This window comes from Necator americanus, chromosome II, assembly GCF_031761385.1.
Source record: "Necator americanus strain Aroian chromosome II, whole genome shotgun sequence".
Lineage (NCBI taxonomy): Eukaryota > Metazoa > Nematoda > Chromadorea > Rhabditida > Ancylostomatidae > Necator > Necator americanus.
In genome coordinates this window covers 18,735,747-18,760,903 of record NC_087372.1, presented here as the reverse complement: position 1 = coordinate 18,760,903, position 25,157 = coordinate 18,735,747, and the positions used below count along the sequence as shown (strand labels likewise).

Here is a 25,157-nt window from a genome sequence, read left to right as displayed (position 1 = left end):
TCCTCCAACAGTTATCACAGGATGATATTTTAACATAAAATGACGTAAACAACATCATCATACTGATAAAGATAACGTTCCACATCAAATCATGTAAATTATGGGTACTGGTTAAGCAGCCATTTGTGTCGGTGTTTCCACTTTCTGAAACTTTCTGAAGAAGGCGTGCTACCAAGTTGAGGCATAAGTGCAAGGAAATAGATACACATGGAAGATCCATAAAGATGTAATGAAACACGTTCAGTGGCCATGGATATGAAACTGTTGCAAAGACTAATTTACCTTTCGCGACATCCATACGAAGTTATTGCGCACCGATCCGACGCCGGTGGACCCGTCGCACTCCATTTTATGAATGCCTGGCGTCGGCGCACAGATCCGACGCCGATAGATCCGTTTCACCTCATCTTATAGCTATCTGGGGTCAGCGCACCAACTCGACGCCGTGGGACCCGTCGCACCCCCTTCTATAGGTATCTGGCGCCGGCGCGCCAATCCAACGCCGGTGCATCCGTCGCACCCCCATTCATTTCCAGATGGTGTCACTAAATGCTGGGGACGTTTACAAACGTAAACGCGTAAGTAACGGCTGTAAATAGACAAGTGGTAGATAAGTAAGCTTAGCTGGCAAGCTTTCGACATGTAACGATTTTTATTAATGAGACGTACAGGGCAAATGGTAGTAGGAGGGATGTAGAGCAGCTAACTCTACTCTAATCGAATTGTACTTTGACGCGCAAAAACGTTCTAGAGCACAAAGGCCATTCTTAATTGTCAGATACGGATTACGGAGAACTCATATCTCTGATCAATTTCAGTCTCGTTAAAAATACTACATGATATGACTTCGAGTAAGTTTATTTGGATAATTTGGTGAAGTCAAACCATTAGCAGTTCCAACCTTATCTTCCTTCTCTCCCTTAGTAGCTTCAGCATCCAAATCATAGATGATCTAAGACTAATACCTAGGCTTTGGGCCTGACTGATTTAGCTATTCACTTCCAGTAACCCTGTTTGGCAAGTTTGGTGATATCAGAGCATTAATAGTTCCAGTTTTATCTTCTTTTTTCTCTTAGTACCTTTAGCTCACATGTCATGAATCCTCGAAGACTACAGCTTAGGTGATCCCAAGTGGCTCAGCTACTCACTTCCAGTGATGAGCTGTCGATTGCCGAACTATTGCCTCCCAAATACATGCCAAATCCATGCGACAGTTAAGAGCGGTCCTTGTGCTCTAGGGACGTTTTTTGGTTTTGGTGCCAAAGCACAATTCGATTGGAGCACTGTTGAGTGCTCCTCCACCCACTTACTTTTGCTCAAACCACTTGACATGTATTTAAAGATGTAACTGGTTTAGGTCAATCATATGGGTCAGCAAACTATTGATGAGCTTCTTAAAGTCAAAGTCAAAGTCACTGGTGTATCAATCCACTTGGGATGCGCCAACGCGTTTTATTGGAATTCGTAATCGTTGAGGTTGTGAAGCTTTGTAATTAAATTCATTGCTATGAATAACACTCGAAATACTGCTTAACATTTTAGTTCAATACAGAATGCAATACTTAGCTATATAAAGTCAAGTCAATACTTAGCTATATAAAGTCAAGATTCTGCTACTAATATGAAATAAAATAGTTGTAATGGCTACCTAAGCAGGTTTCTTTAGGACTGAGCCACTAAACAGGATTGGTTGATTTGAAATTTAATTAAAAACTGCAGACCGCGCGGCTGTGAACTCTGCGGGCGTTTTACTTGAATAGGCTGGTGAGGAGACCTCATTACTCTTCGACCGCTCGCACGTGGATGCCGCGCGTGCACAGGGGTGTCACGTTGCAGCTGGAATCGTCATAAAAAAAACAGCAAAAGTCTTCGAAGAAGTTTTTTTTTTATTACGACGATTAGCGAGGCATGAGAGGAACCAGGCTGGATCCTGCAACTTACAATTCCATCTCTAGATTTTCCTGTGGATTCCATCACCACGTCAGATTCGTGGTATTCTTCTTTTAACCTTCCTTCTTCCTTAGGTAGAGGACACCGTCGTTTGTGGCATTCGAACACCCAGCTCGCATCTCCACTGTTCGCCTGCTTCGTGATTTTTACGGGGATTTTTACAGCTGGGACAATGCAACTCCTTCCATACCAATCCACAATCAACAAGCTCTTCGTCAAATTCGTCCTCGGAATTCGATGCAAGCTCCAGTCAGATAGTAATCAGAGTGAAATCAAGAGCCAGTAAGTTAAAGTTAAGCGCAACCTTTTTTTCCGCTATGTTAATGAATAGTTGATTCGACCTTGCATACGGCGATTTTCAAAAATATTTTACAGTCATCCTCCAAGCAAGAGGAAACCACAATGATTTCCTTAACTCTTGGGTTACCAGACAAAGGCTTAGGAAGATATTACGACGAATTTCTACAAAGAAAAATTTGACTATTGATCAATTATGATAATTATGCTAACTGATGTAACTACTATATCAACTAAACCTGCTTAGTAGCGCAGACCTAAAGAAACCTGCTTAGGTAGCCACCACAACTTTTTTTTAGTGTTGTTCGGTTTTTCTTTCCCACACATCCACACGTCAAACTCTGCCGACAGTGATTATGAAGGTGAAATAGTCACCCCATGTCAAACCTTGATTTCGATAGGAACAAAGACAACATTTGACGAACTGAGTACATGCAGCACCTCAACAATGTTAGGTGATCTTTGACCAGAACCATGATTCGTAACTACACACTCACAAACATACCTAACTTGGAACACAAACTGCCGAGTGAATATAACAATGAAACAAAATACCAACCCAAAGGCACTTAAAAGCAGGTATTTGTGGATAGGCCCCGACCCTATCACTGCCTCGCCGAGCCGCGCCGCGACCGCCTGGCCTATCGCCATATGACGGTACATATGTCGCGACTTTCCTCTTACCATCAGGAATGAGTGCATGAGATTTATTGAAAGAGAGCGGATTATCAGGAGAGAAGTTGACATCGAGAGCTCTCTCGAGAGAGAGAAAGTGTGTTTAGAATAAAAAGGAAGGACATTGCTGGACCCTATAACATGTAAACCGTGCCGTATATAGTGTAGAAAACCCTGCAATCGAGTTCTCTCAGGAAGAATTCTCGTGCAGTATCACTGAGCCTGTACACACTAAGTGAGTGAGGAGCACAACCACAACTTTTGCGGTGCCTTGCTTTCCGTGCAGTAAATAGTTCAAAAAGCAGAAAGCGTGGTTGCAATTCCTCTCAATCGAGAAGTAAAATGGTCAGAAATTGATTCAGAAATTGATACAAAGTTTTGTTTTTTGGTATTGGTTCTTTGACGAATGCTCATATACAAATATTGGTCAAATGGTGGAAGTCCACACAAATACCTGCCCCTAGTTGCACTTACGACGTGTTTTCGCGAATAGCAACGATTTTTAGGACAGAGCACACAGATCGAAGACCTAATGATCGATATTACTACCTGCCGCCGTCCGAAAGAGGTTATTCTATCTTCATAACTGATAGTATTAATCACACTTCTGGTAGTCTACTCAGCAAAGTGAGTTGTTATCGTACTACAGAGGCCCTCAAAAGTCTTTTTTTTTTTTGTTAATTTCACCAAGTCACAGCAGTATATTTCCAGATGACCGCATTGGCGGTGATAACGAAGAAAGTCTCCAACATGTCTCAAAATCGTAGTATCGCAACGAAGATTCTAAACAGTACGCTAAAGTCCCTGGAAAAAACTAACGATGCAATAGAGATTATTATGCAGAGAGGTTAGAACATTTGTAGTAAGGTAAGTAGAGCGAGAAAAATGTAACTACCTTTCTGAAGAGTGTATTTTTCTCTGAATAAGCTTCTTTTTGTCGGTTTCTTCACTTTATTCCATTTCTCGCCTGCGGTAATACTAATTAAAAGGAATAATCGAGCACTGGATCATTCCAAAACTAGTAGTGGTGTCAGCGTGTTTTGACAGTAGGAGTAATTTGTAAGGGATGAAACTGGTGTTTACTCCTCCTCCCTCTATTTTGGACTCATTTTGGAATATTGTATAATCGTAATTGAGGAATAAAGGGAGTAGAGCCTAATAGAAGTCTGCATGCGAGTTAATCATACGTTGAACATTTGAAGATCCCTGCTGGAGAGAGCTTGAAATCCTGCATCATGGTTTCGCGGATATTTAACAACTTATGCGGGATATTTGGTAGAGAAAGATCGGAAGCAGCATGTAGAATCATGTAGAATCAAATACAAATGCGGCAGTCTGAAATGAAGCACCCTAGTCGCTTTTCTGCTGGTTAAAATCGAGAAAAATCGATAGACGGGAGGGTGCGCGATCCGCAGACAAGTGCATATGACGCCACGGAGAGTGCAACTTTTTGTCTTATTGGATGGAGAAGCAATAAAGGAAGTGTGTTACTGCTGTTCAAGGGACGACCGCTGAAGCAGTATTGCTGTTCGGAGATGACTGGAGGAAATGACCTCTGGTTTCTGAACTAAGTCGAACGTAACCACCAATTCGTGCCAATGAAAGACATTTTTTTCCAAGGTTGAAACGAAAAGACGTGTTCACCGATTTGATATGGTTGACACTGTTACATCTTCTTACAGTACACTTCCATAGATCGTAACATAGTAAAAAGGCGATATGGGGCAAATGCTCCTGTATCTTTCTTATCGAACACCTTTTGCGCCCTCCTTACCAATTATCAGTTCCATCAAAGGTACAAAAATGGTTCTGTACTTAGAGGATTCTTGGTTTCGAACAAGTACGTGAGGTTTGCTTCTATGAATCCGCTTTCAATCCCACAGAGCATCCGCTGCTGAATTTCTAACATCCATACATCGATTCCATAGGATATAATATGTTAGAGGGTGGTATGAAATGTGATGGTGAATGACATTGCATATTGTGCAATGTGGTATGAATGCAAGGGGACCGTGCCCGCAAAGTATACCACTTTTCACAGAAACTGATTTTGTTGTAGAGCCTAGGTAACTGTAGATTCAAGAAGCTTCGCAAAGCTATGACATTAAAGGCAATATATCGTAGATCTGACGTGGAGTGGAAATTTACCGGGAAAGCTCAAGATGGGATTACAGATAGCAGGATCCAGCCTAGTTCCCCGATCTTTCTCTAATCGTCGTAAAAACCGGGGTGGGAAGTGACTCAATTCCTACGAAGTTCTTTAGAACGCTCACCTTTCTACATCTTCCGGTCCCCATTAGACGTCAACGGGCCGCTCGTGGATGCGGCGCGTGCGCGAAGGTGGCGCCTTGCAGTTGAAATCGTCCTAAGAAACAGAGACTTTCTTTCCATTTTTACGACGAATGAGGAGATATGGGCGGAACCACCCCGAATCCGCAATCTACGACCCCATTTTCGACTCTACCCGCGGATTCCCTTACCACGTCAGATTCGTGGTATGCTGCCTTTACTTACCCTCCTGGGAAGTTACGCAGCCGTTGCGCAGTATCTAAGGAAATTCACATGGTGTGAACTTTTGCGGTTCTTCGGTGAGTATAGTCAGGCCAAAACGACACCAGGTGTGGTGCACTTGAAGAGGTGCGGTGGAGCGTAGCGGTTCGAATCTAAGAGGGCATCATCATGCTCGTGCTTCATGTCGTTTTGACCCTACTATAGCTAAAGCAATCGCGAGCAGGTAGCAATCACTCGTATGCTGGCCATAACAACAAATAATATAGCAACTCACTCCTTTGCTCGCCTTGCGCAACCTTTGTTTTTTTTTTTTCTGTAGCCTTCAATTATATTTTCCAAATCTGAACCACCAAATGTATGAATACTATTCTTCATATTTAAAATTATTTGTTTTGTCTAGAAAGGGGTACATATTTTGAGCCCTTCTCTTTGCAATGTTTTCAAGAAGTAATAAAAAGCTTGAGAATATTTTTCTCCTTAGGTACAAGAGGCATCAAGTTACACAAAAGTATGCCCACAACCATTCGCTCCATCGTTTCTCTTGATATTATCAGGTCCAACCAATGAGGTTCCGTTTCTGGAGAAATTTTTGTGCAGAGAAACTAGTAACTGTTGGACTAAAAAATGTCTAGCGGTAATCACCCGTCGCCTGTGCTCCGGTTGTTCATCGATTTCTCGAGCGAGCACCAGAAATATAGTTGGGTCAAAACGACATGAAAGCATGGACAGTTGCATATGCGGCTGCGATCGGAGCGGCGCGGTGGAGCATGGCGGTTGATGTCGTTTAAGGATCCTCCACCTACCACTGCAGTTCGCCATGGTCCCACCTCGAGCCGCTTACGCAATTGTCCGTGCTTCATATCGTTTTGACCCGACTATACTTCCATTTGTCCCGATCGGGCGCAGAAGAGTTGCCCATTGACTTCTCTTCTCGCGAGGGATTCGTAGAGCATCGCACTTTTCTTTGAAGGACTTCGTAAAGGCGTCTGACCATTGGGTCTTTTTGCGGTTCGTTTGGTGTCGCGTGGTATCCAGTCGCTCACGGCTCTGGTCCAACGATTCTCGTTAAGACGCATCACGCATCTGCCCACCTTATTTTACTCTCCTTGGCAAACGCGGCGTCTCTAATCTTTGATCGGTGACGTAGGAGAGAACTTCTAATCCCGTCTCTCACCTGTTTGAAGCGGGATACTCCTAGCATCACTCTCTCAATTGCGCGTTCAATGACGCTCACCGCGTTTTCTTCCTGCTTGCGATACGCCCAGCTTTGTGAAGCATAGGTCAAAGCAGGAAGAACGGTGGAGTTGAATAGGTGAGCACCGAGTCAGATGTTCTTAGTCCTCTTCACGACATCTTCGATGCTCTTGAATGCTCTCCAAGCCGCTCGTTTCCTTCTGCCCAGCTCGTAAGTCAGGTCGTTCTTCATGTTGATTTCCCGACCTAGATATACATAGTTGGAACATTAGGATATGTTCGTTCCGTCGAGTGTGAGTGAAGCGTCAGAAACCCATCCGTTCCTCATAAACATCGTCTTATCTAGATTCAGCCGAAGACCGATGTTTTTACACGTTTCATTAAATTCGGCCAGCAATCGTTACGCCTGATTGATGCTCTATGTTATTAGAACGATGTCATCAGCGAAACGAAGATAGTGTAAATGCTGGCAGTCAAATTTCACTCGCATGTTATCCCATTCTAATCCTCGCATCGCGTTCTCGAGAGTAGCAGTGAATTTTTTGGGTGAGATTGTGTCACCCTAACAAACTCCTCTCTTCACATCGATTGTGATAACTTTGTAGAATGGGGAAATATTGGTCGTGAAGTTGCTGTACAACTCACGAAGTATCTGAATGGATGGAGTAGGGAGACTTGTTTTCCAAAGCCTCCGTGACCGCTTCGGTCTCAACTTTATCGAAGGCCTTCTTCAAGTCCATGAAAGTGAAAAAATGAAACTCAGCGGCATCTTGTACTCTCGCGATACTTCTATGGATTTTGAAACGATGTGTATGTGTTCAATCGTATCAATCTGAACACTTTTCGGAACCCTGCCTGTCCTTCATTTAGTGCTCTTTCTTTCCTATTTAGGATTACTCTTGCGAAGAGCCTGTAAATGAAAAACAGTAAGTAGATTGGGCAGTAAAAACAGTAAGTAGATTAGTAGATTAATGAGGGTATCCCTTCTTATCCAACAACACGGTTTTGCTGGTTTTCCATTTGATAGAAACGTTGCCTTTCGACGGATAACGAGTGGAGAGCCTCGTCAGTGCGTTAATGAGGACTGGCAGTAGGTTCTTCTGATGTTCAGACTTGACTCTGTCGAGACAAGGTGAAACCGCCGACTATTACTTTGTAAAAGGTATGATCTTCTCTGTAGAACTTCTCTAAGTGCATATAGGAAGCGTCGACTTCTTCCTCTTCATAGCTTGATGTTAGAGCGGAAACGAAGATAGTCAAAGCTGGCATCGAACAAGATCTTCTCATCCGTTAACGTCCGATTCGGATACTGTGCTGTTCGAAAGATTTGATGCCCGTTGCCATACTCGTGTTGACGAGGACACCAACTCCACCAACTTCTTTACTGACGCGTGACTTGGTTGATTTAATCGGCGGGCTGCTGCCACCGGCTGACGCAGTTACACGCATCTTCCCCAAGGTGTGCTGTCCTTGAACATAGCTCTGCCCAACCTTCTCGATCTTCTGCGAGAGCTTGCACGGAATCAATGCATTCTTCGCTATTCCATATCCATATTCCTCAGGTCCTCCTTCACCACCTCAGTCGAGAACTTCGTTTTCGGCCAGGTGGCGTCTTTGAGCTGGAATCCGACAAACTTAGCAAAACTCGTTGAACAAGACGATCTGTTCTTCTCCTTAATATATGACCAAAAAAGCGAAGACGATTTTCTGTAGCCACTTCTTTCGATGGTGATCTTTTACTTGTCATCCGCCGGTACACCACATCGACTTCCGCGTAAAGCTCTTCATTGTGGCAGGATGGTGTTGAATTTTCTTGTACACCGTTATCAACTCTCTCATCAATTTCGCCATCCTCTTCATCATTCTCTCCGCTCTTGACGTCATCGTATTTTTGGAGGTTTAGGGATGTGTGTCCCAGTTTGGTTCCCATGTTCTCACGCATGCTTTTTGTTTTGTCAAGGCGTGCTGTTAACATGAATTTAGGTCGTTTGCTTCAGCTATCGCTGATTATAGGTGTGACTCTTCTTCTATTTGCTCAATTTTAGTCATCGAATCCCTCCTTTCGGACTTGCTTTTGCTGTTTTTATACTCATCTCTAAGTGCTTTGGCCGATCGGCATCTCTGATAAGATTCCTCATTGCTGTCTATACCTCTTTTACTGAGCGTTCACCCGATCCCTGTAGTGGGATACTAAAGTCTTCAGCGTCGTTGCGCTTGGTACTATTGGTGTTCTGTGGAAATGCAGTGCCATTTCTTTCTTTATGCAGGTGTAAAAGCGATAAAATTCGCTTGACCTACTGTAACTTTAACAGAGGTCTGATCAACTATTTCTTGACAGTGAGTGTTTGTAGGAGAACGACTTTGCTCAGTTACTGGGATGAATCTGATACGATTCTCAGTCTCTGGTTTGATCGTATAATTTGCTCAATGAGCTAGTCTCGTTCTCCAAGGACCAATAATATCACTCTTTGACGCGGGATATGTGGCTTTATTTTAGCCGATGCACCAAAATGTGTAGGGTGCGGAGACTCTCGGAATCTTGGCCCGTATTGTTCCGATGAATGAACAGGTGGTTCAGTGAATCTTTACTTCCACAACCAGATGACCACTCGTGAGCAGCGAAGGAGAAGTACATGTAGCACGTAACAAGCTAGAGCTACTACAAGCGAGCCACGTCTACTAACTACTTCAGTTGCAGTGAGATCACGATATGTGACTATCATCGGTATGACGATACATGGAAGCACTTGCAAAGCTCCATTCGATGAATCCAATTTTCCACCTTGGCAAATCAGTTACGGTTAATGTTCGAGAAGAGAGGAGAGGTGACCACTGAGTGCTTCAGAAACTCGCATTATTGCTGTCGAATTTTAGTAGTCGTGTAATTTCGAAGTACAATCAGCTCAGTTCGTGTTATTCACTACCGCCGAACCTTTTAGGATCGTTTACAATAAGGTCCTATTGCGAACTGTCAAAGCAGAGGAAATTTTCATGAGTTTTAGATCGTGTCATTGATGTCATTATGGCCGGAGAGTGTCGTATAGAATTTTATTCAATGGACGAGCTTCACCGAGTGCTTCTTTGGGTGACACTTGAACGATGTCTTGTTCCATAAATAATGGCATAGATTGTGTTTTAATCCGAAGCAAATATTACAGAAATACTGCAAGCCAACGTTGTTCTATCCGAAAAATAAACTAATCCGCCCCAGCCCAAAAAACCCTGGACAAGCTACAATGAACAATATGTATCTCGTGGTTGCAGCGCTCGAGCTTATAACAAGCTCAGATTCGAAATTTTTAAATTTCATTTGATGAGAGAAATAGGGTTTCTCAATAGACAGAGAGACAATTCTTGCGTTAAGTACTGTTTATAAATTACTATCACTACTGTTACTAATTCGTGTGATTTTCTTCTCTGAAAACAAAAAATACTTATTTCTATGACCTCACATCAGTGCAGAACTTGTGGAACGTAAGAACAGTCCAAGGCTCCTTGAACAAGTTGTAAAGCAAAAGAAGGTTCGGAAAAGTGTTGTTGATGTGTCATCGGGTGTATTGTTTATAGTTCAGTTGTTTAAAGTTTAAAAGTTTCTGGCGTTAATCAATCCGCTTCTGACTTCAATTCAGAATCGTTTGAGGTTTACGAACGTGTAACTGGCCTATACAATGGCTTGCGGTGGCTAGGCGATGTGTCAAGTCAGTGTTTTATCTTCCCAGATAAGTCTGGTACCAATTTATCGACCCCGGAGGGATGAAAGGCTTGGTGAGCACTAGTGCGGATTCGAACCTCCGATGAATCGTGCAGGAAGCGGAACCTCTGACCGCTATACTACACCCACCTCCTGGTGTGTTGTAGCAGACGAAATTAAGTAATTACGAAATTCAATTAAGATGGGAAAGATGTAGAACATACAACTTCATTTTCGTACTTTAGCATCTTCCGTAAGACTCGCTTTAAGTTTCTAGGCGAAATATCGCTTTTCGTTATCTGTTAAACGTATGGTGATGCACAAGAGGTGATGAGGGTCAACGGCCAGCGTAACTTATATCATTCTTCTTCAATGTCAAGAATCACCATCTTTTCTGTAGGAATGCTCAGCTTATCCTAATTAGTATGATAAAGGAGTTGTGGCGTCACTTGAGCATCAATTAACTGAACATAATGCGTAAATTCATTCTCTAAAAGAAGATATCAGCGAAAAGACCTGTCTTGACAGCAGCTGACGCAGCGTATTTCGCGTTGAGAGCTATGCGTTTTGAAATCGGCAAGATTATGATGAAAGGAAACACGATTGATGATCCCACACAACGACCAGTCAATTGTACTATGCATATAAGAAACTGTGTGTATGATCCTTAGAGCGGGATACAGACCGTAGAAATAGTTCCGCACATTTCCCAAAGTTAGCTCTTTCAGGCAACGACAGAAAACCACTGGTGATTCCGTTAGTATGGTTAAGGGATCATTGCCGTGATGCCAAAAGTTTCAACAAAGCAACAAATCAGCGGAAGTCAAATGCGGCGAACCTGTTCAGAGAAGCAATGCTGGAAGGAATTTATATCATCGATGGAATAAAACTAGCGGTTTGGTGGAAAGACGGATTGTGCTCGGAGTTTCTTGTTGATGACCTCACTAGTAGCTCTCAAGATCAACACCCAAAGCTTGATGAATACGTTAAACCGTGGAAACACTTGTGTAAGGAAGAGCTGCCTCGGATGCAAATGTATGTTCAACGGCAACGCAAGTAGCATGTAATGTTTGCGAACCATTTCCCCCAGCAGTACAAGTGCCCTGTGAAAATTAGTTTGTAAACTAACTGGAATCTGCATCAGTTCGCATTCGAACGAGTTTGCTTCTATGAAACTAAAATTTATGTATGAGATTGTAGGATCTGATTAAAGACTAGAATTAAAGTTTAGAATCTATCGAACTGAAAAATGCTTTCTTGGAAATTCTGAAGTCATGAATCAGGAGCACCAAGAATGGTTAACTTGCGTATCATTAGTACAGGCCTGAGGTACCCAGTCTGGTTGCTCCTGACAGGTGCGATGTCTAGTGTCATGTCTGTCTCTTGTAAGTGCTGGTATTTAGCGTTTTCTTTGTGATATCTAGAAAATATAAGGCCCCATATACTATCGGCAAGAATTCAACAGAAAATTCCGTTGAGTAATAACCCTTCACGAAATACTTGTTGACCTTACATTTTTACAATGAGATCAGCGGACAGATTTTCAGCCAAAATAGTGATTACCACGTAAGCTATATCTTTAGATGCCTGACTGTCACTTTTTATTCTTTTCAAAGATAGACCGTCAAAGACTTGGGCGGTAACTACGGAAGAGATTAGAGAGAATAAAAATCTGAACAACAGTCATGTGTCACACTAGAACTACATTCATAAATTAGTGCGGATAGTTCGCACAACTATTTACAAACATCAAGGGCACCGAGCAGGCTTGCTGATATGGTATTCAAGTTTAGGGTTGTTAGGGAATGAAATCAAGAAAAACTGATTGCGTTTACGACTGTGTCTTGTCGCTTCAAGGATGTAAGGACTCAAGCAGCTTGAATGTAGATGAATTCAGTTATAGCGAAAAAAATAATAAGCCCAACTGAAATTCGGATATTGGAACGTACCTCAACTTTGTGTTGTTTTGTGGACGAAGATCTCAAAATGTCAGTTTAATTTTTGCAGATCATCCTTCAGCATGAGAACTTTCGCTGAGTTTTTTGTCAAGTATGGAATGGTGATCGTGGACGGAGTAGAAGCGACTCCACAGGCGACTGAGACACTATGTAGGAGTGTCGCTCCTATACACGATACGTTCTTTGGTGCCTTTTGGGTGTTCAGCAATAAAACACAGGAGAAAGGAGTGTGTGTTTGCGCTGCATAACAACGTGTTCTGTATTGATTTATCCTATCGTTCTACTATTTTACACTGCGCATTTTTCAGGAGGAATATCACGAGGATTCCGCATATGGAAACGAAGAAATAGGCCCGCACACAGATGGTACGTATTTCAACCGAACGCCTGGTATTCAGGTACGCCTTAGAAACTGTTGTGTGGTTTTATAAAGTACTCTCTAAGATGAAGACTTCATCGTTAAATTTCTTATTTTCTTTAATGCGCTTCTGCTCTCTCTTTGTATGGAAGTAGTAGAAGCTATATTTGAAAACGGGAATCGATGCTTAATAATGTAATGAGTTAAAGAAATTCGGAAGATAGGCAATCCAGCGATTTCAACTGTAGAGACAAGTCGTATCGGCAGGCAAAAATATGCAAGTGAGGGTATGTCTAACAACAGCTGCCCTCGAATGTTGAATTAATCTTTGAAAGCAGCGTACAATCGAAGTCGTGAAAAAGTGTTGGCCGCAGAACTCCAGAGTGTATTTCTTTCATTTTCTTAGCTAGGGAAATGGAGAATACTCTGTTTGAAATGAACTTTTACCGGGAAGTATGAAAACCATTAGCTGCAATGAAGCAAAGCTTGAAACAAGGCATTCTCCTGCATGCCACTCGTTGTAAAGCTTGGAAGTGTCTCTGTCGAAATGGAAGAAGATTGGACATAGCATTCACAATTCGATTAATGCAGTCAAAGATTGTAGGATTTCAAGCAGGTCATAGAATAGAATTTCAAACCTTGTGGCTTGACTCGATTCTCATTACAGATGTTGGATGTTGCCCTTTGCAGATGATGTAGCGCAATGGTAAGGCATTCCGCTGCACTTCCACGGTCGTTGATTCGGAACCCCATTAGAGCAAAATCTTTCATCTCTCGGAATCGATAAGCTGGCAGCAACCGTGTTTGCGATGACAAACCCACTAAATTAGTTCATCGGCTGGCCCCTTCAGATCATTGTGTAGACTACATCCACGTTCATAATTCTCAAATAATTCTGAATTGAAGTTGAACGCGTTGACACCTCCCGGAGGGGTTGATCAATGCTGAACACCTTGTTCTTCAATCTTAATCTTGCTTCTTTATAATCTGCGACATTTGCTAGCATGGAAAGTCATATCTTACAAAAAGAAGCCCAACTGAACTGACTTGTGACGATCTGTCCAGCGCTGAAGGACCCAGTCGATAGCAGCTGCTAGCTCCACTTCGCCACTTCCACCGCAGCCCTCAACTGCTGCAAATGTGAGATCATTTTGACTCAACTACATCAATCATCAGTGTTGGGACGTATCGTGGCTTCTTTGGGGAGGAGCTTCCTTGTGCAAAGTCGGCTAGGAAGTTTCCAGAATTCCCTACCACTTTACGTGATTACCTCGAAAAATGGACACCTCTAGCTGGGAACAATGCATGCCTTTCAAATTGTGAAGGAAAAATTGCTCACTTTCGTAGAGTGGGTAAATCCGCCACTTGGGTAGTTTTAAGTGGATTTGCAGAAGTTATTGCTGAGAAATCCCCAGAAATACAGCGGTGCTTTTTTTCTTCGAATTTATGACATTGATAATTGAAACGCAGTAGACATTTTTGATGATATTTTGGTACACTTTTTATAATTCCGACTTCGAAATGTACTCTCGCTTTATTTCGAAGAGTTAGTAAAAGTTTCCAGAGTCCGCCTATAGTCCGAACTACACCGTTATGCTCAATTTCTCTCAGGGTTTCAGAGAGATTTGAGCTACGCAAATATCTGAGGAAAGGTGGGGTGGGAATTCGCTAGTAGGATGCAAATATGTAGAACTATTAAGTCGCGTATTAGGTCATGAAATCAGACCAAATTTTCGACTCATTCCCAGACTACGGGTTGAGTGTAACGCAGAGGGTGAAAGGATCCGCTGCGGTTGGAACGACGTATGGTTCGAAAGTGCCCTAGTGTCAGCTTGGCCCATTTTATTCCTCCAAAGTCTATTAATTGGTTCTCGTCTTAACACTGACTTGATACATTGGCGACCCCTGCAAGTTATTGTACTACTGTAATCAAATTGGATGTTGACTTCGTTTATAACTTTTACATCCTTTATTTATTCTCTCAAGTCTATATCATCCCCTTCAAAGTAATCCCCTCCGACAAAATGCACCTATGTCAACGTTTTTTCCATTTCTCGAAACAATTGTCAGACTCGATCTCTGAAATGGCCTTCAGATCACGCAGCAATCCACGCTGAATCTCGTTTATGGATTCGAAACGGTGTCCCGGAGTGGTCTTCTTACTGAATAGCCAGAAGTCACACAGAGCTAAACCAGGCGAATACAGTGGTTGTGGATTTATATGAATAGAGCTGCTCGTCAAATGGTCACGAACAATCTACGCACTGTGAGACGGTACATTATCGTGATACAAAGCCAGGGGTTGTATCGCCACAAATCCATGCCGCAAATATGCCAGCAATAGTCAATCGACGATTTTTGAGCACCAGATGCTTGATGTTCTTGATGTGTTATTCATCAGTTGATGTTTTGACCGATTGAAAGCCAAATTTTTTTCATCACTCTGTATGCCTTCTTGGAATTATCTGTACCATTTCTAAACATTTTTTTCGGCAAAGCTATGTCACTAAAGGCTCTCTAACGAAATTTAATGCAACGTTTTTGCTCAATTAAAGGCATCATCCCACGAATCTGAGGTGGTACGGATTTTAGGTGGAGTATTATTATAAGGGATAGTAGATTATGGAGAGGGGGTGATTCCGTCCATTTCTTCCTAATTGCAGTAAAAACGGTCTGGAAGATGCGGCGCGTGCACAAGGCTGGCGTGCCCCAATCGAACTCGTTGTAGAAAATAGCGCGCCGGATCGCTCGAAATGAAAAAGAAAAGAAATGGACGGAATCACTCTTCTCACAATAGTCTACAACTCCTTATACGAATACTCCACTTGAAATCCGTACCACCTCAGATTCGTGGGGTGATGCCTTTAAATCAGAAATTGTTAAAATAAAATCTCCAAATTCGGTTTTAGCTGTCTACAAAACACAAGCGTAACTGTAAAACCAATGCAGATCACCTTCACCACCTTGACTCTCGTTGTTCTTCGAACTGATCGAGCGGGCGCCAGTAATTCTTCCATGTGTCCCGATCGCTTGCCAGAGTTGCCCAGTGGTTCCTCCTTTCGCGTGGGACACGAAAAGCGTCATAATTTTCTTTGAAGGACTTCGTGAAGAGATCTGAACATCGGGTCGGCGGTCTTCCTATAGTGCGCTTAATATCGTGGGGAACCCAGTCACTCACGGCTTTGGTCCAACGGTTGTCATCAAAGCGCATCACGTGTCTGGCACACCTTATTTTACTTTCCTTGGCAAATGCGGCGGCGTCTCTAATCTTTGATCGCTGACGTAGGAGAAAACTTTGAATCCCGTCCCTCACTTGCGTGAAACGGGATATTCCTAGCATCACTCTCTCAATTGAGCGTTCAATGACGTTCATGCGTTTTCTTCCTGCTTGCGAAATGCTCAGGTTTCCGAAGCATAGGTCAAAACAGGGAGTAGGGTGGTGTTGAAGAGGTAAACACGGAGCCGGGTGTTCCTGGTCTTCTTCACTACATCCTCGATGCTCTTATACGCTCCCCAAGCCGCTCGCCTCCTCCTGCCCAGCTCGGGAGTAAGGTCGTTCATCATGTTCAACTCCCGACCCAGATAAACGTAGCTGATGCATTCGAATATGTTCGTTCCGTTGAACGTGAATGGGGCATCCGAGACCCATCCGTTGCACATGAACATCGTATTTTGCAGATTCAGCTGAAGAGCGATGTATCCACATGTTTCGTTGAATTCGGTCAGCATTCGTTCCGCTTGGCTGATGCTAGGTGTTGTCAGTACGATGTCATCAGCAAAGCGGAAATGGTGTAGCTGCCAACCATCAACCTTCACTCCCATGTCGACCCATTCCGACTTTCGCATTGTGCTCTCGAGGGTGGCTGTGAATATTTTGGGTGAGATTGTATCACCCAAAATAACCAAAATAATAATAATAATAAGAGTGGAACCCCCTCTTCACGTCAGTGATGATATTTTTGTAGAATGGCGAAATTCCGGTCATGAAGTTGCTGTACAACTCTCGAAGTACATTTATGTACTGAGTAGGGACGCCTTGGTTGTCCAAGGCTTCCACGACCGCTTCCGTCTCAACTGAGTCGAAGACCTTCTTCAAGTTGATGAAGGTGAGATAGAACGGCTTCTTGTGATACCTCGATGAGTTTCGAAACAGTGTGAATGTGGTCAATCGTGCTGAATCCTTTTCGAAACCCTGCTTGCTCGTATTTCCGTCCTTTATCCAATATTTTTTCAATCTATTAAGGATCACTCTTGTAAAGAGCTTGTAGATGACGGAAAGTAAGCGGATTGGGCGATAGTTGCGATGTCATGTGGATCTCCCTTTTTATACAGCAACACGGTCTTGCTGGTCTTCCACTGTTTAGGAACCTTGCATTCCGACAGGTAACATGTAAAGGGCTTCGCCAGGGTGTTGATGAGTACTAGCGAAAGGTTTCAGGTGTTCTAGTCTTAATCTGTCAGGACCGAGTGCCGTGCCTGTGGGTCATATTCCTCGTCGATGTTGTCCATTGCGGAATCTTCCCAAAAGCCGGCTAGCGTAGAAACGTAGCGTAAGAGATCCCAGTTAGTGATAGTTCTGGGAGTTTGCTTAGTTAACTTCGCGGTTTTTCTCCTCTCCGTGTGAAAGAAAATCTTCCGAAGAAGGCGATGGTCCGATCCCGTGTAGAACTTTGGCACAACAGCGACGTCCGTCAGACAGAACCTCTTATTGACAATAATTTGGTCTATTTCATTACGGTGCCCTCCACCGGGTGATTCCCACGTCCAGCGTAGAGAGGAGGGCTTCTGGAATTGCGAGTTCCCATGGATGGTCTTAGTCGTCATGATAAACTCGGAGAGCCTATCCCCCTGTTCATTCCATTGTAGGCCGTGAGTCCCGATGTAGAGTTCTTCAGGCGTTCTTCTTGGGCCAACTTTGGCGTTCAAATCGCTAATTATGACCTTGTAGAAGGCATGATCTTCTCGATAGAACTTCTCCAGGTCCATATAGAAAGCTTCGACTTCTTCTTCTTCGTAGCTTGATGTTGGAGCGTAAGCGACGAAGATAGTCAAAGCTGGTGTTGGACCCTCTTCTATTATAGTACTTTGACATGCAAAAAAAAATTTAAAATGGGCAGGTTGCAAGCCTCTAGTCCCATACGTTTTTGGGAGAACTTCCGTTTTTCCGGAGTCGACATGTAGAGTTTATTTCTTGGAGACGACTCCAAACCGCCTCCCTTGCACCTTCCTGTCACTTGATTGCAGGCTTTTTGCCGGACCGACGTGCGAGATACAAGGATGTCATGAGTCAGTCCTGGCTCAGCAGAAACAGGGAGTCCATGCCCTGAATCCATCTGCGTCTCTGGGCAAGCAAAAGGTCGTTTTTTCCCCGACTAGCCCCCATCCACCACCCGGGGACGCGCCGGCCACCACGTAGTCTCGCGACTAACCGGCTGTGATCCCTATAGTGAGGGAGATCCGTGGATTAATGGAGATAACGGGATTAAATTCAACACAGATGTCAACGATAGTAGTATCAACCTATAAAAAACGTTTTTCAGAATCGATACACTCAATACGAAGTTTAAATGGGAAAGTTTTTCAATTTGATCACAGTAGTACAAGCTAGTCACGCGTTCGCAAATCTCGGTCGATTCTATGTTGATGTGAACAGCGTATTCAACGAGGAATACCGGAAGCTTTGTTTTCTTAGTCTTATTCCAAACTAAAATGACTGATGGTATCTTCACAGATATCTTCGGTTATCCCTTAACTGTTGTAATAAGAAGCACAATTTATTAGGTATGGATGAAAGAAAAAGCAGGAACAGATTTTTTCCATATCCTCATCAGTTGCTATGGACATTACAGGTGTTTCATTGCCTTCATCCTGCAGCTAAAGGCGGTGATACAGTATTGGTTGATGGCTTTCATTGTGTACAGAAATTAAAAGATCAAAATCCTGAAGCGTTTAAAATACTTTCAGAAAAAAAGGTGAGTTTTGATGTACAACAAATGTTTTCTAGTCACCTAGAAAAGAGACCCTTTCAGATCGAACATCACTATGTCGAAACTGGAAGCAACAGCGGAGCTCTTTTTTCTACGGCGCGAGAGAAACCAGTGATTGAACTCGATTCCCATGGAAATGTTGTGCAAATAAGGTGAAACATTGTTTAGTCAAAAGGTACTGAATTCTAGCGTAGGCTTGTAGCTTTTAATATATTGTAATATGGAAGACGATTGATCACACATCACAGTAATCTCGCTAGTGAGGAAGAAGAGGATTCTACGGAAATCCACGAAGTGCCGGAATGGAGGGACATGCGCCTTGCAGTGAGCAAGAGCAATAATAGTGGAGAAGTCGTCAGTTTCCTGGGATAACAGTTCTTTATCCGCAGGATATGTGTATTCGCGTAACAGAGAAAAGAATCTTTCATGTAGTGTAAAGGTTGGAATGAAGTATGGATAACTACTGGTAAATCTGCTGGTATGATGAACGATTTGCAAATAGACTCAAGCTCAACAAATCGAATTATCCTGCGTTCTATAGCCTCATTAAGAGACATAAACTCAGGTCCGACGAAATAAATTCAGTGGCAACATTCATAATTCGGCCAATAGAAAGTTGTGTAGGAAGGCTAGTGGATCGAATTCCATGGTCCTTTAACCTCTTAATTGGCATGCGCCTGTACAAAAAGTGCACTCCATGATGCACATATACGCGATAAGCATAAGCGCTGAAGTGGCCATTAAAATAGTGGCCTGAATTTTGCCTACTGTCTTATTTGTCGAATACTGTCTAATTTATTGAACACGCTCCATTTCTTTGGACAATTACTCAATGCGAGAATTGAAGGCAACTGCACGAGTCTTTTGACGTCACGGCACTCTAACAAAAAGGACGGAACGCTACAAAAACACTACAAACTCAACTTGAGATGTCAGGTTTATATAGTAACAGCTTTGAATCATATCGACTCAGTAAAGCCGGCATAATTGGGCTTGTCAAGGATTGTCTGTTTTCCAACATCTTCAGCTGGTCTTTTCGCACAAACAAAAGGACTAGCAGTGGACATGAGCTGAACTTGTGCTGGCGCGTAAACCAGTCATGTATTGCAGACACATCGATGAGTGTTGTATCATAACACCAACACAGTCCGAAATAGGGATCGTTTCCAAATGCTCAACCAACAGCTGCAATACATAAGACTTATACGAGCGACCCCGAAATATTAACAGAATAAACGAAAGACACTGCATCTGTGAAATCATCTGCTCTTATGGAAAGCTGAAATTTGCGCAAAGCGAGGGTAATCCATGATGTTCACTACTTGGGATACACTCAACATATATAAAACAAACTGGCGAAGCTGTGTGGGTGAGCATTATTGAGCACATAGCAGGAAAATGACTGTGAAGGTGATAAACTCTGCCTGTTAAACACTGATATGAGGCTCACAACACAAACGAGTACGACCCGAAATGTACTGTACTCGCTTACGAAACAGAAATATCGGCAAAAAAAAACGTTAGAGAGGTTTGGAGTCTTGGATGAAATCATTCAATAAATAGAGAAACGAATGTATACAAGCAAAAGACTTCCCGCCAGTTGTAGCGTTCTGGGAGCTAAGACTACCTACAGGTGTAAAAGTACCGTTGCTAGTAATGCTATATACCAATATCCATCTGTTCGTACATTTGGCAGTCACCGGAGCGTGCTACCATCGACCGTACATTCGGTGGAACTGTAAGTTATACCGAGTAGAATTTACGTGGTTTTCGTTCTCATTACCTTGGACAAATATCGTAATGAAAGCTTGGGGCAGTATAGGATATGGCGAAATCACTACAAGATAGTTTGAGTAAGTCTCTATTTGATCCTTTGAGAACCGTGAGAAAGTCGAAAGTCAGACTATCAGGGATTCCACTTAAAAGCCTCGGAGGCACAGCGCTAGAAGTTCATTCTTCTTCAGATTTTCTTCTGGCTTCGAGTAGAAACCCTTGAAGCATAGAATATACATCTAGAATGCTGGAAACTCTATTTTAAGTTAATTTATGCTATCCAAGAAAACGACTGCTACAGGCATGTTAAAGGCATCACCCCACGAATCTGAGGTGGTGCAGATTTCAGGTGGAGTATTCGTATACGAGATGGGAGACTATGGAGAGGAGGGTGATTCCGTCCAATTCTTCCTAATTGCCGTATAAAACGGCCGGAAGATGCTGCGCTGCACAAGGCTGGCGCGCTCCAGTCGAACTCCCTGTGCAAAATAGTGCGCCAAAACGCCTGAAGCCGTATCTTCCGGGCCGTTTTTTACGGCAATTAGGAAGAAATGGACGGAATCACTCCCCTCTCCGTAGTCTCCCGTCCCGTATACGAATACTCCACCTGAAATCCGTACCACCTCAGATTCGTGGGGTGATGCCTTTAAGCAGAAGAATCTCTTCAAAACGGTGTACACTTTTTGCCAAATAGTAAGCAAATTGTTTCTGAACGAAACGAAAGGGGAAAAAAACTCTACGAATTTGTGTTACAATATAGTAGTTGTATATCATGCAGTTGAATCGTGCAGTGGTGTGAAAGATGCTCCTGGAAATCTGGACTTGTGCAGCCTAAAAGTCGCTGAATTAATTTTGATTTTGCCGAACGTTGGCGTACGTTCAAACTCATTCAGTTTTCTCGGGAAAAGGGTGGCAAATTGCTACTGTAGTGGATTCTATCGGTGTTTCTGTGCTATATCTGAACTAGCTATCGAAAAGTGCACAAATGCATGATTCATACACAATCATTTGCTCCTTCCTAGCTGGCTGAGGCAATCGGTTATCATCGAGTGTGTTCTACAAAGAAACATAAGGCTAGGCTGTTCTATTTTCTTCAACCCATGTATTAAGAAATTGAGATTCCCTTTCATGACCTGGATATTAATCTGTCATTTCAAACCTACTAGTGACTGGTTTACTAAAATAAAATCCGTCTGAAAAAGTAACATCATCCTTTTCAGAGAAACTCAAAATGAATGGAAATTACTTATAACGCTCGAAAGGTTACTTCAACAAAGTGAGAGGTGTTTGCTAGTAGACATTTAGTCAGAGATAGTATTTATTAGGGTGTTCGGAAAATATCCGCCGAAAATTTCGCAGTAGCGCAGATTTTTTTGAGATGTTCTGGAAGTTCCCTTTTGAAATATATTATATAAGGACACTACCTCTTGTATACACATAACATATCTGTCTCCCTCTTCCTTGCCTATTTCATCCTATAATGGCCGAACATTCCACCAATATTCGACACGTGCTCCTTTACGAGTTCAAATCTGGCCGCTGCTGAAGCCCGTCGAAACGTAAGTCAAGTATTCGGCACTGAAGCCCCTTTTGAGCGGTCTGTGCGCGCCTGGTTCCAGTGCTTCAAAGCCGGAAACAAGAAACTCGAAGATAAGCCTCGCTCCGGTCGACCGACTGCAATATCGTTCGACGAACTGAAGAATCTGGCGGAGTAGCATTTATATGAAGGTGTGCGGTATTTTGCTGCCAGTTTTGGCTGTTCGCTGTCCACCGTAAGCAATGGACTGCGGGCTCTCGGAATGGTGAAGAAGCTCGGTCAGTGCATTGAACGACGGTAACCGCCAAAGACGCCGGACATCTGCACTCAGCTGCTTTCCAGAAGCCGTAGATTCGAGTGGCTGGACACCATTTGTCGCTGGAGACGAAAAGTGGGTCCTCTACGTCAACCATACCCATAAACATGCGTGGTGCGCTGGCCATGAAATGCCGGATCCTTTCGTGAAAGGTGAAATCCATGAGAAGAAGGTCATACTGAGCGTCTGGTGGGGAGTTCATGGAATCTACCGTTTCGAACTGCTGCCGGACAACACGACCGTTACTGCGGAGGCCTACTGCGCTCAACTGCAAAGACTGGCCGACAAGATCCGCAAGGAGCACCCGAAGCTCGACAACGTTCGCCTGCTGCACGATAACGCGCGCCCTCACATCGCGAAGAAGACTTCCCAGGAAAATCTGGAGCTCAGATGGGAAGTTCTATCGCAACCACCGTACAGCCCAGACCTGGCGACTACCACCTCTTCCGATCGCTTCAGCATCACCTGGAAGAGAAGCGCTACGATGGTCGTGACCACCTAAAAAATGACCTCCGGGCTTTCTTCGCCTCCAAGTCGCCGGAGTTCTGCGCCAAAGGAATCCGTTATCTTGTGAGACGTTGGCAGGACGTTGTCGATGTTGATGGAGATTATTTGTGACATGATCTTGAAATGGAGTAGGCGGCTTCTGTTGAAGAAAGCTAACATTTTTATCTGAAAGTAGAGGTGAACACTTTGTATATACAATATTCAACAAAGCACTGGAACGATCTAGCAGGTTCCTCTGCTTGATCAGTGTTGGAGCCGTAGAGATGTTAACTATGTTAGTCATGTAGTTGTATATCTTGTGTTATTGCATTGTACTTTTCCTGTTGGGGTTTTATTAACACATGTTGGTACTGTTGCCCGATTTTGGTTTTTTTTTTGGTTAATTTCCGGTCCAAAAAAACCTTTTTCACACCCCAAAAAAAAAAAACAAGTGGCTTCGGCCCGGGCGCCCCCCCGGGGTACAACCCTCTTGCAGCAATGGTTGAACAAATGCAGATTCAACATGAAGAAGTGAAAACGCTGCTCACCGTCTAGGCACCCACGCCAAGAACCACCGTAAAGGACGTCAGCAAGGATCAACACGACCAGCTGAGTAAGCAAGTGCAAATATTCGAAGAGGTGGGCCACACTTTCGCCTACTGGTACAAGAGGTGCGGACCGGTCATCAGGGATTCGGTCTTGCTGGATAGCAAGAAGCGCGATTTGATCCTCATGAAGCTGGACGAAGATGCATATCGCAAATATGCTGATGACATACTACCGAAACAACCGCACGAAATCGATTTCGAGACGACGGTCGCGAATCTGGAGAAGAATTTCGCGTCAAGGAAGACGCTGATTCGAAGACGGTACGAGTGTCTCAGGATAAACTGCCCGCCGCTGACGGCCAGTTGTGTACCATTCCGAGACTACGCTAACATGATCAAGCGGTTGGACGAAGACGCTCGACTGAAGGAGCTGGACTACACAGCACTGAAGACGCTACAGTTCGTAGCAGGACTTCAGGATCCGTCGCTTCGTGAAGTTCGTCTGAGAATGCTCCGTCGACTGGATACGCACACAGAAGATGCGCCGTTGACGATAGAAGACCTCGTTGCTGATTGTGAGAACTTCACCGCATTGAAGATGGACAACACAGACATGGAAGGAAATCATGATATCCATGTCGTGCAGAAAAAGAATGTGAAGTGCTTCAATTGTGGAGGACCGAACTACAGAAGCACATGCCCGCTTCTCTCCTCCAACACTGGGCAGAAGATGCGACAGAAACCAAGAAGACGATTCAACCGTCGCAGGAAAAGCCAGTGTAAGAACGTTGTCACCTTCGCCGCTGAGAACGCTCGAACCTACCTCGATGTCAATATCAGGGGACGTTCTCTACGCTTCCAGCTCGACACAGGCGCAGATATCACGTTGGTATCACGTCGAACGTGGAAAAAGCTCGGATCTCCACCCTTGGAACCCTGTATCATGCCAGTCAAAACGGCAGATGGATCACCGATGAAGATTGATGGAAGATTCTCCACAGACTTCTTTGTCAGAGACCGGACAACAGGGAAGAACATCCTAGGTAATGGAACTTGTTACGTCACCGAAGGCACGAATCTGATAGGACTGGAGTGGTGTATTCAACTTCCAGCGTACAAGGAGTTGAAAGACAAATACCACTGCCGAATGGTGACTAAAGAAGAAGCAAACCGAGAGAAAATCATCGCAGACTTGAAGAAGCAATACGCAAAAGTGTTCAAGTGCGGACTTGGCAGATGCGTCAAGACTAAGGCGAAGTTGTTGTTGAAGGACAACGCAGTACCTGTTTTCAAGAAAAAGCGACCAGTGCTCTATGCCTCCGTGCCGGATTTGGATGCTGAAGTTGATCGGCTGGTGGCCGAACAAGTAATATCCCCAGTAGAGCATTCAGAGTGGGTCACGCCTATCGTTGTAGTCAAGAAGAAAAATGGGCAAATCCGCTTGTGCGGAGATTTCTCGACAGGACTGAACGATGCGCTGCAGTTGTACCAACACCCGTTGCCCACCGCGGAGGACGTGTTTACGAAGTTGAATGGAGGACAACTTTTCACGCAAATCGACTTCGCAGAAGCATATCTGCAGGTGGAAGTTAAAGAAGAATCGAAGGAAATGCTGATGATTAATACGCACAGGACTGTATCGCTACAATCGTCTATCCTTTGGCGCGAAGTCAGCACCTGGCATATTCCAGCAGATCATGGATTCAATGATATGTGGACTGGAAGGCGTTGCTGCCTATCTAGATGACGTGATAGTCACAGGCCGCACACAACAGGAGCATCGCCATAACTTGGAAGCGCTATTCGGAAGGATGCCTGTATTTTGGCCACAGATTCGTCGTGCCAACCTCACTTCAAGAAGCAGTTTTGAAGCAAC

The 25,157-nt window shown here is 43.7% G+C and overlaps 4 protein-coding genes across 8 annotated transcripts; 1 reads left to right on the top strand and 3 right to left on the bottom strand.

Annotated features, from left to right (window-relative positions):
- Positions 1-2,122: 2,122 nt before the first annotated feature.
- Positions 2,123-25,028, top strand: RB195_018375 (uncharacterized protein; the record flags this gene model as incomplete). Of its 5 annotated transcripts, XM_064185801.1 has the most annotated exons (12): positions 2,123-2,232; positions 3,429-3,549; positions 3,634-3,769; positions 11,047-11,353; positions 12,326-12,503; positions 12,585-12,674; positions 18,484-18,606; positions 18,664-18,773; positions 18,849-18,975; positions 19,054-19,186; positions 22,123-22,209; positions 22,274-22,749. In XM_064185801.1, the coding sequence occupies 12 exons, from the start codon at positions 2,123-2,125 to the stop codon at positions 22,747-22,749; spliced, it is 1,998 nt and encodes a 665-aa protein (XP_064041683.1). The 5 variants fall into 5 exon arrangements, with proteins under 5 accessions (XP_064041683.1, XP_064041687.1, XP_064041684.1 ...); XM_064185804.1 differs by lacking the exons at positions 18,484-18,606; positions 18,664-18,773; positions 18,849-18,975; ... (1 more) ...; positions 22,123-22,209; positions 22,274-22,749 and adding an exon at positions 14,346-14,459; XM_064185803.1 differs by lacking the exons at positions 2,123-2,232; positions 3,429-3,549; positions 3,634-3,769; ... (4 more) ...; positions 22,123-22,209; positions 22,274-22,749 and having other exon boundaries at positions 18,418-18,606; positions 18,870-18,993.
- Positions 7,918-8,602, bottom strand: RB195_018378 (uncharacterized protein; the record flags this gene model as incomplete). Its single annotated transcript, XM_064185807.1, has 2 exons — positions 7,918-8,195; positions 8,263-8,602. 2 exons carry the CDS (start codon positions 8,600-8,602, stop codon positions 7,918-7,920), a joined length of 618 nt encoding a protein of 205 aa, XP_064041688.1.
- Positions 16,034-16,480, bottom strand: RB195_018377 (uncharacterized protein; the record flags this gene model as incomplete). Its single annotated transcript, XM_064185806.1, has 1 exon — positions 16,034-16,480. The coding sequence occupies one exon, from the start codon at positions 16,478-16,480 to the stop codon at positions 16,034-16,036; it is 447 nt and encodes a 148-aa protein (XP_064041686.1).
- On the bottom strand, positions 17,084-17,967 carry RB195_018376 (uncharacterized protein; the record flags this gene model as incomplete). Its single annotated transcript, XM_064185805.1, has 2 exons — positions 17,084-17,706; positions 17,775-17,967. The coding sequence occupies 2 exons, from the start codon at positions 17,965-17,967 to the stop codon at positions 17,084-17,086; spliced, it is 816 nt and encodes a 271-aa protein (XP_064041685.1).
- Positions 25,029-25,157: the final 129 nt, after the last annotated feature.